General features: G+C 40.1%; 1 protein-coding gene across 1 annotated transcript in view; it reads left to right on the forward strand.

The window, feature by feature from the left end:
• The window catches only part of PTPRU (protein tyrosine phosphatase receptor type U), a 330,295-nt gene that overhangs the window by 291,238 nt on the left and 22,443 nt on the right, over window positions 1-16,614 (forward strand). The window contains exons 20-25 of the mRNA XM_083370035.1: window positions 2,670-2,706; window positions 3,207-3,304; window positions 3,406-3,522; window positions 9,220-9,374; window positions 15,420-15,555; window positions 15,853-16,002. Of these exons, the coding sequence (XP_083226161.1) occupies window positions 2,670-2,706; window positions 3,207-3,304; window positions 3,406-3,522; window positions 9,220-9,374; window positions 15,420-15,555; window positions 15,853-16,002 (693 nt within the window). The remainder of the gene's footprint in view (window positions 1-2,669; window positions 2,707-3,206; window positions 3,305-3,405; window positions 3,523-9,219; window positions 9,375-15,419; window positions 15,556-15,852; window positions 16,003-16,614) is intronic.

A 16,614-nucleotide genomic window follows, 5' to 3' on the forward strand; every position in this document is an offset into this window, starting at 1 on the left:
AGGATATGTGTTGTGTATATTGGCATGATATGTGTCCCTTGGCTTAAATCTAGACATTTGAAAAACTAAGTTGCTGCTTCACCTCCTTCTTTTCCATACTTTGTAAAGATAATTGACTGATTAGTGTTACCTGTTTGGATACATTTTACTCACAATATATTACCAACAGCCTTAATTCTCCTGCCATATAGGCAACAGCCTTCCACAAATATTCCACCAGACATTCAAATGAAATGTTTGTAGTTACGTTCTCGCTGTAATGACTTTGAACAGCACTTAGACTTTCATTTGTACTTTTTAAAAGCCCAAATTAATTGTGCACTTAATGGTGTTCATGATCATGAAAAGTTCTACATTTAAAAGGTAACAATTTGCAAAATTAGTACAAACATTGACTAATGAAAACATTTGTGTGCTGTTGTGTGATTCAGAAATGCTAAACCCCAAATAGTAGGCACTCTCCGCTCCATTTTTGCTTGAAGCTTCCTTAATATTTATCCAAATGCTCTCCTGTGATATGTTTTATTCTGGTCCTGTCTCTGCCTCCTAGCAAGGTATCTCCTTTTTCCATAGCAATTGAGAGCAAACAGTGAAGATCTGGCTGTTTGTCTAGGCCAGATCTTACCAAGGATGGTAGAACATGGGAGATTGCAGGCCATATGGGAAATCTTACGCTCTGCTATTAAGTTTAAGCTCTTCCTGATATGCTGTTGTTTATTTTTCCGTCTTTTTCTAGCCTTAGGGCTTCTCAGTCGAGAGTTAGCTATGTACGTGCATTAAATGGCTTAGAACAGGGATCTCAAACTTAACAACTTTAAGACTTGTGGACTTCAACTCCCAGAATTCCTCAGCCAGCCAGTCCACAAGATTTAAAGTTGCCAATTTTGGAGACCCCTGGCTTAGAAGAAGGGGAGTGTTCATAACGGTTGCTCAGAGCATACAGGTAGTCCTTGACTTACAACCACAATTGGGGCCAGAATTTCTATTGCTAAGCAAAGTTAGGTGAGTCACACCTGACTTTATGACCATTTTTTAACCACAGTTGTGAAGCAGATCACTGCAGTTCAGTGAATTGTGTGGCTTGTTAAGCAAATCCAGCTTCCCTCCATTGATTGTGCTTGTTGGGATCCAGCTGGGAAGGCTGCAAAGAGCAATCACATCGCCCCGGGACACTGCAACCATCATAAATACATTCCAGTTGCCAAGTGTCCAAATTTTGATTACGTGACCCTGGAGAAATGCTATGAGAGTCATAAGTGCAAGAACTGCTGATAAGTCACTTTTTTCAGGACCATTGTAACAGTTGTAAAACGAATGATTGTAAAACGAGGACTAATTGTAGTGGCTGCTCTGGGTTATGGTGCTTCATGCAGTGTCCTTGAGCTGTGATTTGTTGCAGCCTTTAACCACACTCATCCCAACGGTTCTTGTGTACTGGAAAGTATGTGTACCTTTTCCCTAGAGATGATTTGAGGTTCAGTACCATATGTTCAAGCCCTGTGTTCAGTGGACCCCTGCATGCACGGTTGTGTTTGAAAATATTTCCATGCTTGCTAGAACAGGGGTGTGCAACTGTGGGTCAGAGATTACATTTAGCATTCAGATGGCAGAGCAGTAGTCCCACTCGTTAAAGTGGTGAGTTGATCCAGAATAATCATTATATGCAGTATACTGTGAGTGAGATGGGCGGAATCTAATTTGATAAAAAAATATATAAAAGATTTGGTATTGCTTCTTTCCATATAGCTAACGCAATTACACTCCTACTGTGTATTTAATCATTTCTCCCTCTGTCTCATTGTAAGTTGCTATTTAGTAGTAGAAACTTTGAGAGGGAAGGTTTATGCCTAGGATTTTTGGAGGTGGTTTCTTACAGAGGCTTTAGAACAGGGGTGTCAAGCCATTGCTGGAGCTGGGGTGGGCACGGTTTTCACATGACGCATCTGGCCCATGGGCTGGCAGTTTGACACCCCTGCTGTACAACCCCTGGTTACCCACCTCAGCCTAGAAAATGCTGCCATAAGAAAGATGCCCACATTGCTTTCCTAACAGCAACGTGCATTTGCTTCCAGCTTTTCTAGGGTGAAGCTGATGAGCTATTTATTGGACCTCAGAGCAATCCATTCTGGCTATATTAAATAGCTCTTGGCTATAACTGTGATGTGAGGAGGAAGAAGTGTCTACCTCTGTACAAAAGAGAAAGACAGATGGTTGCAAAGGAACTGCTAGTGGATACATGTTGGATGTGAACAGCACGAACAATTATGAAAAATGTACATTGGGGAGGCTGTTTGGAAATACCTGTTCTGTGGTGGGATGTGGAGGCTACGAATGGTACTTAGGGTAGATGAAGGACTTGGGAGGATGTTTCGGTTGAAATACATTGCTTAAACAAAAATGAAATGGAACATTATCTTCCCCGCCTATACCCCACCTCAAAATAGAACATTATCTTCCCCGCCTATACCCCACCTCAAAAGTGTGTAGATTTTGGAATAACTGTTGCAGAAAGGAAACAAGATGTTTCAGAGTAGAAAACCTTGGGACATATAGAAATGGATAAAATCTTCCCTCCTTCCTTCCTTCCTTCCTTCCTTCCTTCCTTCCTTCCTTCCTTCCTTCCTTCCTTCCTTCCTTCCTAACTATAATGCATATTTTTTTCTTTACAGGGTTACCAAAGATCTAATCATTTCATAGCCACACAAGGTAAGACCTTCATACCTACTGCTTGGATATGGCTGTTTATCATGCTTTGTCCTCTCCCCCCCCCATTTTTCTGCATATATGGAAAGAAGACAGCACAAGAAGATGTGCTGTATACCAAGATGTTCAAGCTTCCTCAGTGCATTACAAAAATATCCAAAACTGCTCTGAGATTATATGTTGGGTAAAATAGCCATGGTGGCGCAGTGGTTAGAATGCAGTATTGCGGGCAAATTCTTCCCACAGCCAGGAGTTCCATCCTGGCTGGCTCAAGGTTGATTCAGCCTTCCATCCTTCTGAGGTCAGTAAAATAAGGACCCAAATCGTTGGGGACAATATGCTGACTCCGGAAGCCTCTTAGAAAGTGCTATAAAGCACTGTGGAATGGTATATAAATCTAAGTGCTATTGCTAAGTGGAATTGCTAAAATAACCATGATATTTAAATAGGTTCCTGACCTTTATTTCTGTTACAATGTTTTCTGGATTTTCTCTGTGTTCTAGGCCCCAAACAGGAGATGATCTATGATTTCTGGCGGATGGTATGGCAGGAACACTGTTCCAGCATAGTGATGATAACAAAGCTGGTAGAAGTGGGAAGGGTAAGAGATGACTCTTGGTTTCCTCTTCACTAATGGCTTCAGATGATGCTTACCTCCTTCACGATAGACTTAACCATAATCTGTTTTATTGTTGAATGCAGGTTAAGTGCGCCAAATATTGGCCAGATGACTCAGAGATGTATGGAGACATTAAAATTACCCAGGTGAAATCAGAGACTCTGGCAGAATACGTGGTGAGGACATTCACCCTGGAAAGGGTAAGATCTGCAAAGATATCCCATTATCTATAAACATATTTTATCGTTAATATTTGGACATTTATTTAATTTACTTATAGGTCTTACAATATATGGACTATCTCATATATAATTTTAGGCAGCTCATAATAATGTACTGTACTATATCATCCATGATCTTTCTTCAGTCAAGGTAACTTTAATATCAGCACTTTCGTCTACTTCCTTTTCTTATTTTATTCAAAAGCATCAGTTTTAAAAATGATTTTAAAAAAAGCCTTGAAGTATGCTTGGCAGTGGGTAATTAAACCCCCCCCCGCTTAAAAAAAGCATTAGTTTGGTAGAGAATTAGGTGTTTGAATATAAGGGATATATTATTTATTTTATGATTGAATATATAATCATAAATATAACTGCAAGATGGCGCCTCTAAACCGGTGTTGCTCAATCTTAGCAATTTTAAGATGTATGAACTTTGAGTCCCAGAATTCCTGCAATGGTATATGGAAATGATTTCCGGAGATGGGTGAAGAGATGTAACCAAAGGAACAGTCAGATAAAAAACAATTTAGCTTGTAGCAGGAATGTGGGTGGGACAAGTGGCTCAGAAGGCACCCTGCCTACTTTCTTGGGCTGTAAAAGCAATGGGCGGGGGAATGTACCATCAGACTAGCAGGATTCTGCCTAAGTAGGGAATTCTGGGAACTGAAGTCTACATACCTTGAAGTTGCTGAGGTTGAGAAACACTGCTTATAAATAACTGAAGCAAGGCAAAGCCCCTGATTATGGCTTAACTCTCATACAGTTAGTTTACTTGATACAGTAGGCAAATTTTATGTCTGGCCTAAAAGTAGAATAGAAAAACAATTTAATAGACAAGTAAGTGGGCTTCAGAAAAGTTTGCCAACACTCAAGAGTTTGGTTCTAAGCCATCTCAGTGGGGAAAAAAAGTAGAGCCCCTTTCTAAAAAAAGGCCCGTATTTTTTGGTCTTTGTAGATTTTGAGTCAGCATTTCATTCATACTCAAAAGAGGGAAATTATAGGAGACAGGTGTTGATAATGCCTCCTTCTATTAATACATAATTTGTTTGTTGATATTGAATGTAATAGTCAAGGTTAGATATCAGACAGAATGCCTAATCGAAAAGTTGTCAAGCGAAGTTGCTTGTAAGACCCATGATTGTTTAGCACACCACACACAGAGACATACATACATACATACATACATACATACATACATACATACATACATACATTCTTTAATTACAGATCTTGCCTCTTGGCAGACCTATTATCACCCACATTGTCTAGTAGGCCAACCACTCTCGACTTTTGCTTTTTTGATTTCACAGACATAAGTGGACTGAGAAGGTTAAGGGCTCTGGTTTCCTATTGTAGGGACGCGGCGGCTGAGTGGGTTAGGACGCTGAGCTTGTCGATCAGAAGGTCGGCAGTTTGGCAGGTTGAATCCCGAATGCTGCGTAACAGAGTGAGCGCCTGTTACTTGTCCCAGCTTCTGCCAACCTAGCAGTTCGAAAGCACGTAAAAATGCAAGTAGAAAAATAGGGACCACTACGGTGGAAAGGTAACAGTGTTGCGTGCGCCTTTGGCGTCTAGTCATGCCGGCCACATGACCACGGAGACGTCCTTGGACAAGCGCTGGCTCTTCAGCTTTGAAACGGAGATGAGCACCGGCCCCTAGAGTTGGAAACGACTAGCACGTATGTGCAGGGGAACCTTTACCTTCCTATTGTAGAGAAGATATGTTGAATATGAACTGGTCTAAAATTAAGGTTAAAGTTTTTGCCAAGGGACTGATTAAACACAGGTGGTAGATTAACAGACAGGCAATAGAGCCAAGGGGATTGTTCTAAATATTGGGAGAACTTTTTCATGCCTCAGGATTGTGGAATGCACAGTTGCCATATCTAATGAATAATGCTGAAAACACTTGCCTCTGCCAATCTTAAATTTGACCATAGTATTGGTGACTTACGTATTGCTTTAGGGCTAAAAGTTTTTAATGCCATCGGCTTGCTGCTGTTGCTGTAAGAGGTTATGCTTAGAAAAGAAGCTAGAGGTTGTCAAAATAATACTCTGAATGCTCTATTCTTCTCCGAAATGTGTTACAAATGCCATACTTAACTTGGAAGCAGAGCAGGCCTCTGGGAGGCTACAGCCTAGATTATAGTGTTTGCTTTTTTATCCCCTTAAATTATTATTTTTAGCAAGAAATCTATCCATGCTCATTTTTCTGTTCAAATGGGTGGCTTCTTGATATGAATATATTGGGAAGATTTGATCTCTTCCCTACTTGCTTAGCATATCTGGGATTTAGCAAGGCTAGAGAAATGGATTGTCCATGTAGATTTGATAGGGCAATGCAGCCAGTTACTGACTACCAGATTCCATTTTTTTCCTCTAGGGTCTCAGACATTGATAAGACTACTTTCATTAGCTTGTTTTCATTTGTTGCTGATACTAATGTAAAGGTTTTGTTTGTGTGTGTTTCCAAAACGTACCAGTGAAAGTTTGTATCTACCCTTGTGTACCGATAAAAGAGAATATTTGTAGTTGAGAGTTCAACTGCAGGATCCTTTGTGATCTCTGAGCTTGTTTCCTTGCAGACATTTCATTGCCAAACTAGGTAACATCATCAATGCATTGGTGATGTTACCTAGTTGGGTAATGAAACATCTGCAAGAACACAACCATGCTGAAAGACTACCAACTGCCCTAGTGTGTTTGATCGAGGAGAACCCATAATCCATTTTTTTCTATGCGGCTGAAAATGACAGAAGACTGCTTTTATGGTCTATCTACTATTTGAACTCTCAAGATACACTGGTGACTTTTATATATTTTAGCTGTTAGCAGATAGATGTGTCCATCACACCTATAAGATTTGCTGTGTTTTGAGCTAAATTGCGATCTTCAAAGACGACCAATTGTCCACCGCTGAATGCAGTCAGTGGGTTGCCATAGTTCTTATCCTTTTACTCTGAATTTAGTTTTAAGTTTTATTCAGTCTATTTTATTCCCTACCTTTTACACATTGAATCTTATACACTTTTGATAATACGGGGTATTTTTGCAACCGCAATAAAAAGAAATGAACGAGATGTCAAAGGAACGCTTTTTTTTCTGTATTCAAACTCTTGCTTGGAGATCTTGCATCAGTCGCGTTCTTTCTCCAGACAGGACTCATTCAATTGTGGGCAAGCTGCCTTGACAAACCCTTCGCCCTGAAGGAACGGCAAGAACCAAAGTTTTAATGTAAAAGATTGCAAGAAGGGAAGGTTTAATGTAAAATAGATCAAACCTTGCTTGGTTCAGTGAACACATTTAGAGTTTTGAAAGTCTCTCTATTCTTATAAAAGGGCTATCACGAGAGCTTTTTCTGTTCACAGAATGACTTCCATGGCAAATGTAGCTAGTCATTGATTGTTCATTTACAGGGAGTCTCAGTGAAATGGTAGAAACTTGGTAGACTTAGCTGGAATTGGAAGCTAAGCAGGTCAGATCTGGATAACATTTGGGTAGCAGACCACTAAGAGGCCACTAATCTGAGAATTCAAGAAAACACTTTTAGAAGAATTCAGCACTCTCATATTACTCCCAAGAAAAATGCATGGTTGAATCCATAGAGACTAGGAGTTAAGTTAGTTAATCTTGAAAGTCCTAGCTTACTGACCAACTTCCCAGATTACTTGCTATTGCTCTTCCTTCTTCCTCCTGGCTTTGTGTTCTTCTTTCTTGCTGTTTCAGGTGTGTCAAGTCTTTCCCATGGCTTTAACACCACTTTGTCCTCTTTTATACGTCCCACGGTGGGTAATCTGATCTCAGCATAACACAGTCTTGAGACTGCATGAAATGGCCCAGAACTTCTAACGTATATTTTAACATATTAACATTTCATCTTGATCAGTATCATGCCATCTGAGCCTTCTTGCATAGCTTTCAGAAACTCCATCCGAGGTCATTGTCTTAGCAAATAATATGGTAGAGGACCCCTTTATTTACATGGACATTCTTGACGGATTAATTTGAGCCTATAACACCATATTAATTGTACAGGGAATGGATAATCATTTTTATCTTGTAGACAGAGGTCACAAGGTTCGTGCAATTATTGAGCAATTGTAATTGCTCAACCTTGGGACAACCAGAATGGTAATTCGCTCCCCCTCCCCCCTTAATCTGAAAAAAAATGTTAAATTACAAGCTTGTTTCAAGCGACGAACAAAAGAGCTTCAGGGATCTAGTTGCCTTGTAAATTCCAAGGTATTTACTGTACTTTTCAGTAGACCTTAATCAGGGATCTGGGACTTCCCCATCAAAAAACTACTGAATCTAGTAATGAGGAAACCTGGAAACGGGTAATCGTCTGAGCATATTAAATTTGCCTGACAGCAGCTCAGCAAGAATGTATTCTATCATAGTAATGATAAGTGATTTAGGATGCAATGCAAGCAGAGCAGAACAGAGACCATGACCTTCAGTCCTGGAGTAAGCCCACTTTTGCGATTAAAATTCATTCCTACATGCATTTCCTGTTCCAGTTTTCCTCCAGCGACCTCAGAAGGGCCTCACTTGGTTCTCTCCTTTGCTCTCAAATCCTCACTTCAATCTGGTGAACCAGATTAACCATCTCCCCCAATTTCCCTGATTCTGTTTGGGAGATTACAATAAGAACACAACTATTTTCTAGATTGCATTCCCCAAACATATTGTATTTTTTTTTCTCATGCTGGATTCAACGTAATAATGTGCTGGTAATCTATTGCCTGTCATCACAAGTAAAATGTAGCATCCATAATTACACTTGCCACCGGTGAAGCTGGAAAGCACCAGAGGGTTTCCTTGGCATCAACATCCAGAACTTCATTTGCCTTTGATAATTAAACAAGATCTATTTAGTTTAGAGCGCATTGGACATTTCTTTTTTTGAAGTAGTAGTTAACTTTGTTCACTGTGAATTTAATTTTATCCACTGGTGGTTTTTTTTGTTTTTTTTAAAGGCAGTTCCAATCTGCTTGATTCTGCTGAATAACTTTGCTTTCTGTTTGCTTGTGAAAATTCCTCTGTAGTTGAGATAGATTTCCTTTTTCTTAATGGGCTTTGCCAAATGTGATCAAGGCAAGCTGTTTGCAGGTACAGTTTGAATTTATACTGCACAAACTGGAAGAGGAGGATGACTGGAATATCCCAATTAAAGGAAGAGTATGGCTCAACGAGACAGTTTGTCTAATGATTAAAGCATGAGGCTAGAAACTGGGAGATTGTGTGAATTCTACTCACAATTCTAGGAGCCAGGGTGGCACAGTGGTTAGAATGCAGTATTTCAGGCTAATTCTGCCCACTGCCAGAACTTTGATTTTGACTGCCTCAAGGTTGACTCAGCCTTCCATCCTTCTGACATCAGTAAAATGAAGGCCCAAATTGTTGGGGGCAATAGGCTGACTCTGTAAACCTCTTAGAGAGGGCTGTAAAACATTATGAAGTGGTATATAAGTTTAAGTGCTATTGCTACTACTGGGTGTAAAACTAACTGTATGACCTTGCCTCAGTATCTCTCTTTTGGCCCTAAGAAGCAAAGGAAGGGAGCAAGGAAGGGAGAGAGGGAGGAAGGAAGGAAGGAAGGAGGGTGGGTTAGGTCAATTAATAGCTATTTTGGACATCAACAGTGTAGATCTATCTCACTCTCATTGCTTGCAGAGAGGCTATTCAGCAAGGCATGAAGTTCAGCAGTTCCACTTCACATCGTGGCCAGAACACGGGGTACCCTACCATGCCACGGGGCTGCTGGCATTCATTCGCAGAGTCAAAGCTTCTACACCTCCTGATGCAGGACCCATAGTTATTCACTGCAGGTACGTCCAAAAATCATAGATGTTAATTTTGTGGATGGCTGTTTTGGTTAAAAAAAAAAGGATCTTCAGAACATAATGTGGGAAAATACACATTTTAAATGGGGATATGTGAAAGGTTATAGTAAGAAAATGGCTTTATTGTGAGCAGGATCACAAAGGAAATATGCCATCATTTTAATGGGAGAAAAGTGTGGCAAGCCACTAACCTCAAATTTTTCCAATCTACTACTGGATATCACTGAATGGAGCCTACACTTGTTCATCATTCCCTGGTTTCAAAATTATCAAAATTCCCCTCCCCCCCCAAATAAAGGTGTTGTGCATCCCAAAAAAAGATAGATATGGAAGTTGCAATGGCTAGTTCTATTTTCTGTGACATGTTTGTATGGTATGCTGAAGTCTTTCTGCATGCTCACAATTCCTATTTGGAACAAGGGCCATGGGAAAAGTCTTGAGGACTTCCCTTGGGAGTCAGTAGTAGTGTGGGAAACAGGAAAAGCCCAGGCTATGGAAAGATGATCAGACAATGAGCTGTCACTAAGTAAATAAATGAGATGGATAAACATTTGCAAAAACCTCTCCAAATACATAATGGCATTCACTGTGGCCCAGTTGAATTTAATACTAAGGAATAATTATTACAAAAAAGTGTTATCCGTGAAAGAAATACAGTTGTCTCCCCAGAGTCATCTTGTAGAGGAGATGGACAACATGGAAATTGAATAGTAAATAAATAAATAGTCCTCTCTTGTGAAAGAGCAAAGAGAATTGAAGTCAACATCTTTGTCATAGTATCATAGGGTTGGAAGGACCTTGAAGGTCTCCTAGTTCAACCCCCCCCCCGCTCAAGCAGGAGACCCTATACCAGTGATGGCAAACTTTTTAGAGTCCGAGTGCCTAAACTGCAACCCAAAAGCCACTTATGTATCGTAGGGTGCCGGGTGGGCATGGCCCATTGGCTGGGTGTGGCCCATTGGCTGGGTGTGGCCCAGCCTTCCATCCTTCCGAGGTAGGTAAAATGAGGACCCAGATTGTTGGGGGCAATTAAGCTGACTTTGTAATAATGCCGCTTGGGGTGTGTGTGTGAAAGCCCTAATAAGCAGGCATATACATAGGATGAAGGCTACTGCTAAGCTTGTAAGCTGCCCTGAGTCTTCGGAGAAGGGCGGGATATAAATGGAATTAAAATAAAATAAATAAATAAATTGGCTGGGTGTGGCCCATTGGCTGGGCATGGCCCATTGGGTGGGCGTGGCTGCAGTGATAACTGAAGACTGGGTGGGACTAAAAAGTTCAATCAATTCCAACTTTGCGAAATCCTTTTTTTCCCTGCAATAAGTTGAAATTAATTGATTGAACCTTTTTTTTTTTTTGCACACGGCAGCGGAGGCCTAAAGTGAAAACGTTTTATAAAACCCAGCTAAAGGCCTAGGACTGGGGCGACGGTGCACGTGCCCACAGAGAGGGCTCAGTGTGCCACTTGTGGCACGCGTGCCATAGGTTCACCACCACTGTCTTTATACCATTTCAGACAAACGGTTGTCCATTCTCTTCTTAAAAACCTCCAGTGATGGAGGACCTACAACTTCAGGAAGCAAACCGTTCCGCTGATTAATTGTTCTCACTGTCAGGAAATTTCTCCTTAGTTCTAGGTCATTATTTGGCCAAATACAACAAGAAAAAACATTTTTTCATCAAACTATATTTATTTCAGATATTTCCAAATCCTTTCCCTATTACCTGATTTTGTAGATGGCAAAGAACAATATCAATTTGTTAATTTTTGTTGAGGTCTGCGGTAGTGTATAAATATAGAAAACTACAATCCAGAAAAATAAGATGAAGAGCTAGCTATTGTTTTCATTCTTTTCAGTTAAAATAAATAACTCACTTTATTCAGAACCGAAATGACATTTAGCGGATACAGATTGCATTAGCGTTGGATTTTTTTAATCTATTTGGGCAATACAGTTCTTCCTTGATATTGAGAAATTAATATCTATCACATACCCAATTTGCGTTAGATAAAAATTTGGAAAACTTAGAACCAATTTCTTTCCCTTCATCCTTCCCCTCTGTTTTCATTCCTTGATCATCCACATTTTAAACATAAGGATAAATGTGATGAAGGAATGGGAGGATAGGCAGTTTTATAGGATGAGAAGATGGATTATTGAAACTCACTTTATTTCTTCTGAATATATTTTGCTGAAGTTGTTGCAAGTTCTAACTTAGTTTAGAATGAATGAAAGAAGTACAAAAATGTTCTTAGTTTCATGAAGTTGTACTCTCAAGAACATTAGCAATGCAAATGTGATTTAAAATCAAAGGAAGTTCTCCAATATTATATAAAACTCTTATTTAAATTATAAGAGGCTCACTTGAAAATCTTAAAAGTATGAGAAAAGGGCTTAGCACTCTTTACCAAATTATTTTAAATGTATTTTGACAAGTCATCAAGAATACATGATGAAAACAATTGATAGATAATTCTAACGCCCCACAGAATTGTAATCTATTAACCATAGTCTTTCTAAATTGTATTAGAGATGTTTTAAACTAGCTGGAACATCTGCAGTGGCATTGTCCAATTACTTATGGATTTTAATACAAAGTTTTTGGGGAGGTGGGCTAGGGGAGAGCAAAAAAAAACAAAACACCAGTACAATAGTATAATGTTACAGTCCTTTTTCCTAAGAACATATAATATCGTTCAATACAAGAAATTAATCAGTTGGCCAACAGATTTACAGTAGCGAAACACTGGAAAATTAAAGTACAGTTTTCCTTGGATCAGTGATTCTTAAATGTATAGAAAATAGGATTTGGTTAAAAAAAATAAGACAGAAGCAACAATCCATTAATTCAAAATCAAAGCAATAATCCATTAATTCAAAATCAAAGCAACAATCCATTAACTCAAAATTGTTTTATTTACATTTGATCCCCAGTTTTTAAGTTGCACCAGCAAAGTATTCCCAGTTGCCTCCATCTGTGCAAATATTTTTTATAGGAGCATTTTGAATCACTATTTGAGATTACGAATGTCTTTCTCCATCCACCCAAAATACACAGGAATTTATTTATGTATCGCTTTTGTGTACTTCGCTTTCCAGTTTTTAAAATGTGCTATATTTTGTTGACAGTGGCAGAATTAAAATAAAAGCTTTTTTTAAAAAACAAACAAACAGTTACATCTGCAGTACATTCTCAGACATGTGCTTCTCCTTTGAATTAAATGTCAAAGAACGAGCACATCCTAATCAAATGAGAATAAGAACTAGTAGGGGGGGGAAAGGCAGGGTAATATTTCAACATGAGTGTAATATTATTTTAAACTCCAACCCAAAATGTGGAATTGGATATGTGAAAACGTGCAACTAGGAAGGTATGCAGTGGGGATCCAAAGATGGAGAGCACAGCTATATCTTTGAGACCATGCCCTCTTTTTATTTCACCACCATCTTCACCCACCCAAAATTCCATCTCCATCCACGGACACTCCTACCTGCAACTCAGAATATGGTGAATTTCAGCTGACGTGTACTTCCTTCAGTGTATAAACAATCTCGACTGTTTAGGGAGGTTGTCAATCATCCAGGACCTGGTTGTCCCAAACGTGCTTTTCCAAAAGGCAGCTGATCTCGGGGTTTTTTTTTCTCCCCCCTTGAAAGCGTTTCACTTCTCATCCAAGAAGCTTCTTTTGAATGAGAAGCAAAATGTTTTCAAAGGAAAACAAAAAACAACAACAACAACCCAAGACTGTACAGTTGCCTTTTGGAACATTCTCAGCTGTTGGCTTACCAACAGATAGGTGTGTTCGGATATGGGCAGAGCAGGAAGGAATATCTGTTGTGCTTTTAATTTATTATTATTACAGAAATATTTCATGTCTGAGTGCACTTTTGTATCTTGGTTTTTTAATCACCCTGTAAACCGCCCTGAGTCCTTCGGGAAAGGGCGGTATATAAATGTAATAAAATAAATAAATTTTATTTATTTATAAATAAATAAATAAATCAGCAAACCCATCCAGCACACCTTCCTCCTCCCATTTTCCTTGCAATAGCAACCCTGTGAGATGAATTGGATTGAGAAAGAGAGGGACTGGCCCAAGGTCACCCAGCTGGCTTTCTAGGCTAAGGCCAAACTAGAACTCACAGTCTCCTGGTTTCTGGCCTGGTGCCTTAACCACGAGACCAAACTGGCTCTCTTTACCTGTCTTTTTTAATCTTATAATTAACCACCCATCAGTGTGGGTGGGTGGCCTAACTTGCCCCAGAATGTTAGGGCCAAGAGATGGTAGGGGACACTATCACATCTGCTTTTCAAAAGTTGCTGGCCGAGCAGTCTTAAGCTTCCTACTGTATGCACAATGTGGAATTTCTCCTTGCTAAACGTTCCTCCGAGCTTTGGAGGCATTCTGTGTACGATGGTGCTTTCCGGGCCAGATAACAAGAACGAAGTGATGAATGAAAGCAGGGGAATTTCCCCCCTCTATGAAACACAGACACTTTTTATTTTGGCCTCCAATTGCTTCATCAGTATTCATTCATCAGGGACAACGAGAATAATTAGTTTCCTCAGCATGCAATCACCGAGAATCACAGCAAGTGATTCATCAGCCCCAGAAATTAGTATATTAGAGGGTTTTAAAGCAACACTGGAAAGGGGGAGATGTGGCTCCGTTGTGCTGCAGTTGGGCTCTTTGCTAATGACTTTGAAGGGTGGGGCTTCTAACCAGAGAAACCGGGGTCACCATATGCTACAGGCAAGTTTCCTTTAAGAGAAGGACCAAGGGTGTCCTAAGTAGCATTGCCGGCGGATTCTTTTTTCTTTTTTAAAAAAATCTAACAGATGTGATTTGTTTTGTACATGAATACGAAAGATCTGTTTTAGCCTGGGGCTGTCCTGTGTGGGGAGAAAACTTCTGTTTGCTGTGTATGGAGAAAGAAATATATTGTAGGATCATGGATCGAGGTATTTCTGTAGCTTGAGGACATTTCTGCAAGGGTACCCCTTGTCTGGAAGGCTATTGGGAGAAGAGTATCAGCATTGGGTGAGGCCACATAAGGGCTGCCAACCTCTTTCTCTGCAGCTAGCTATCTTCAGCCCTTGTCCTTTATGATAGGAAAACCTAAAGTTGAATCTTCATATGCATGCTAATGATGAAATTCTGCATTAAGTCTCTGAGTAGAACAACTGGATGGAGATTTCTCTGAATTTGCTCCAGGAAATATTTGCAGCATATATAGAGAACAGCAAGAGGCCAATGATGAAATATTTGTTGTATCACAAAAGGGATGCAAATTCCCTCTTTTTCACTTGAGCATTGCAACTGCAGTGCATGTTACTACTACAAAAGGGGCAGAGTTTATACCGTGATGTCATGATACCTCTTTTGCTGTGCTGTTGAATCCATTGGCTCGTTCCAGACTCCTCTGTCTCCAAGAATTACTTTATCCCAGGATTCCCCAGAAATACCACCACTGAAAAAGTCTAAAGAGCAGAATTCTGTAAGAGGGTCCCCTGGAGATTCAATGGACGTAAGAACAACCAGAAAGACTGGAAATCACTGGAGAGAGAATTGTGTTTTAAAATGAAAGAGAGGGCCTTCTAATATAAACCTTGGCATTTCTCCACCCTTGATTGGAAATTCTCTACCACAGGGGTGTCCAACCTTAGCAACCTTTAAGCTGTGGACTTCAACTCCCAGAATTCCCCTGCCAGTTGAAGTCCACAAGTCTTCACATTGCCAGGATTGGACACACCTGCTCTACCATACTGGACTATAATATTTTCAGAAGAAATGCTTCTATTGACCTAGCCTTAAGTCTAGCTCTAGTGCATAAGCCTTCTAAGGAATTTGAAATATATTCCAACTTTCAGAATGTATTAAATTTTCAAAGATTAAAACATTTATATCTGGAAATCAGAAGTGTATGAATTCAAAAAAATTCATGAAGCAAATATAGAGACATTTCCACATTTAATACCCAGTTCTGACCATTTCTTCTTTTCTCATGCTTCCGCAAACCTCTGCAGTGCTGGTACTGGACGGACAGGTTGCTACATAGTCCTGGATGTGATGCTGGATATGGCCGAGTGTGAAGGAGTTGTAGACATTTACAATTGTGTGAAGACTCTCTGCTCCCGGAGAATCAACATGATTCAGACTGAAGTGAGTTTTATTGGGATGGGACAGGGTAAAGTGCATTGTTCCATTGTTCTTTCTTGAGAAAGAAAGTCCAGTTCCTTTTGGGGGGGGGGGAATCACTTTGGGGGCAAGTTTGAAAGCCTCCTTTGTGGTTGGTATGTATCCTTTGGGCACAATCAGAACAGCTGGATTCCATATTATTTCAGGAGCAGTTTTACTGTGCAGTACAAGAGCATTGCAACCGATTAATTAAATGTGACATGTGAATGATGCAGTTCAGATGTTCTTAACAAGTCTTCATTTCCTTCATTCCTTCTAAAGGAGCAATATGTCTTCATCCATGATGCCATATTGGAAGCCTGTCTTTGTGGAGAGACCAGCATTCCCATCAGTGAGTTCAGACCTACATACAAAGAGATGGTTAGGATAGATCCACAGAGCAACTCTTCTCAGTTGCGGGAGGAATTTCAGGTGAGTAATTGAAAACTGGAGGTTTTTGTGAAACTAGGGCTCTTGACCATGCTTGTGTGTCCCCAATAGGCATAATTATAAGAGCCTTGGTGGAGCAGTGGGCTAATGCCTCCTTAAGTAACACCAGCTGCCTGCAATTAGTGCAGGTTCGCATCCCACCAGGCTCAAGGTTGACTCAGCCTTCCATCCTTCCGAGGTAGGTAAAATGAGGACCCAGATTGTTGGGGGCAATAAGCTGACTTTGTAATAATGCCGCTTGGGGTGTGTGTGAAAGCCCTAACAAGCAGGCATATACATAGAATGAAGGCTACTGCTAAGCTTGTAAGCTGCCCTGAGTCTTCGGAGAAGGGCGGGATATAAATGTAATAAAAAAAATAATTCCAAATACCAGTTACATAGAAATAATGAGAGAAGAGTTATGGGGAAATAACAGTGAGAGAGGGATATGTCTGCATAATCTACTTGTATATCCTCCAGAAGCATCTAGTTCAGGGCTCTCCAACTTTGGCTACTTTGTGACTTGTGGCTGAGGAATTCTGGGAGTTGAAGTTCACAAGTCATAAAGTGGCTAAAGTTGGAGAGCCCTGACCAGTTAACCATGATGAGAAACCA

Source organism: Vipera ursinii (genome assembly GCF_947247035.1).
Source record: "Vipera ursinii genome assembly, chromosome: 9".
Lineage (NCBI taxonomy): Eukaryota > Metazoa > Chordata > Lepidosauria > Squamata > Viperidae > Vipera > Vipera ursinii.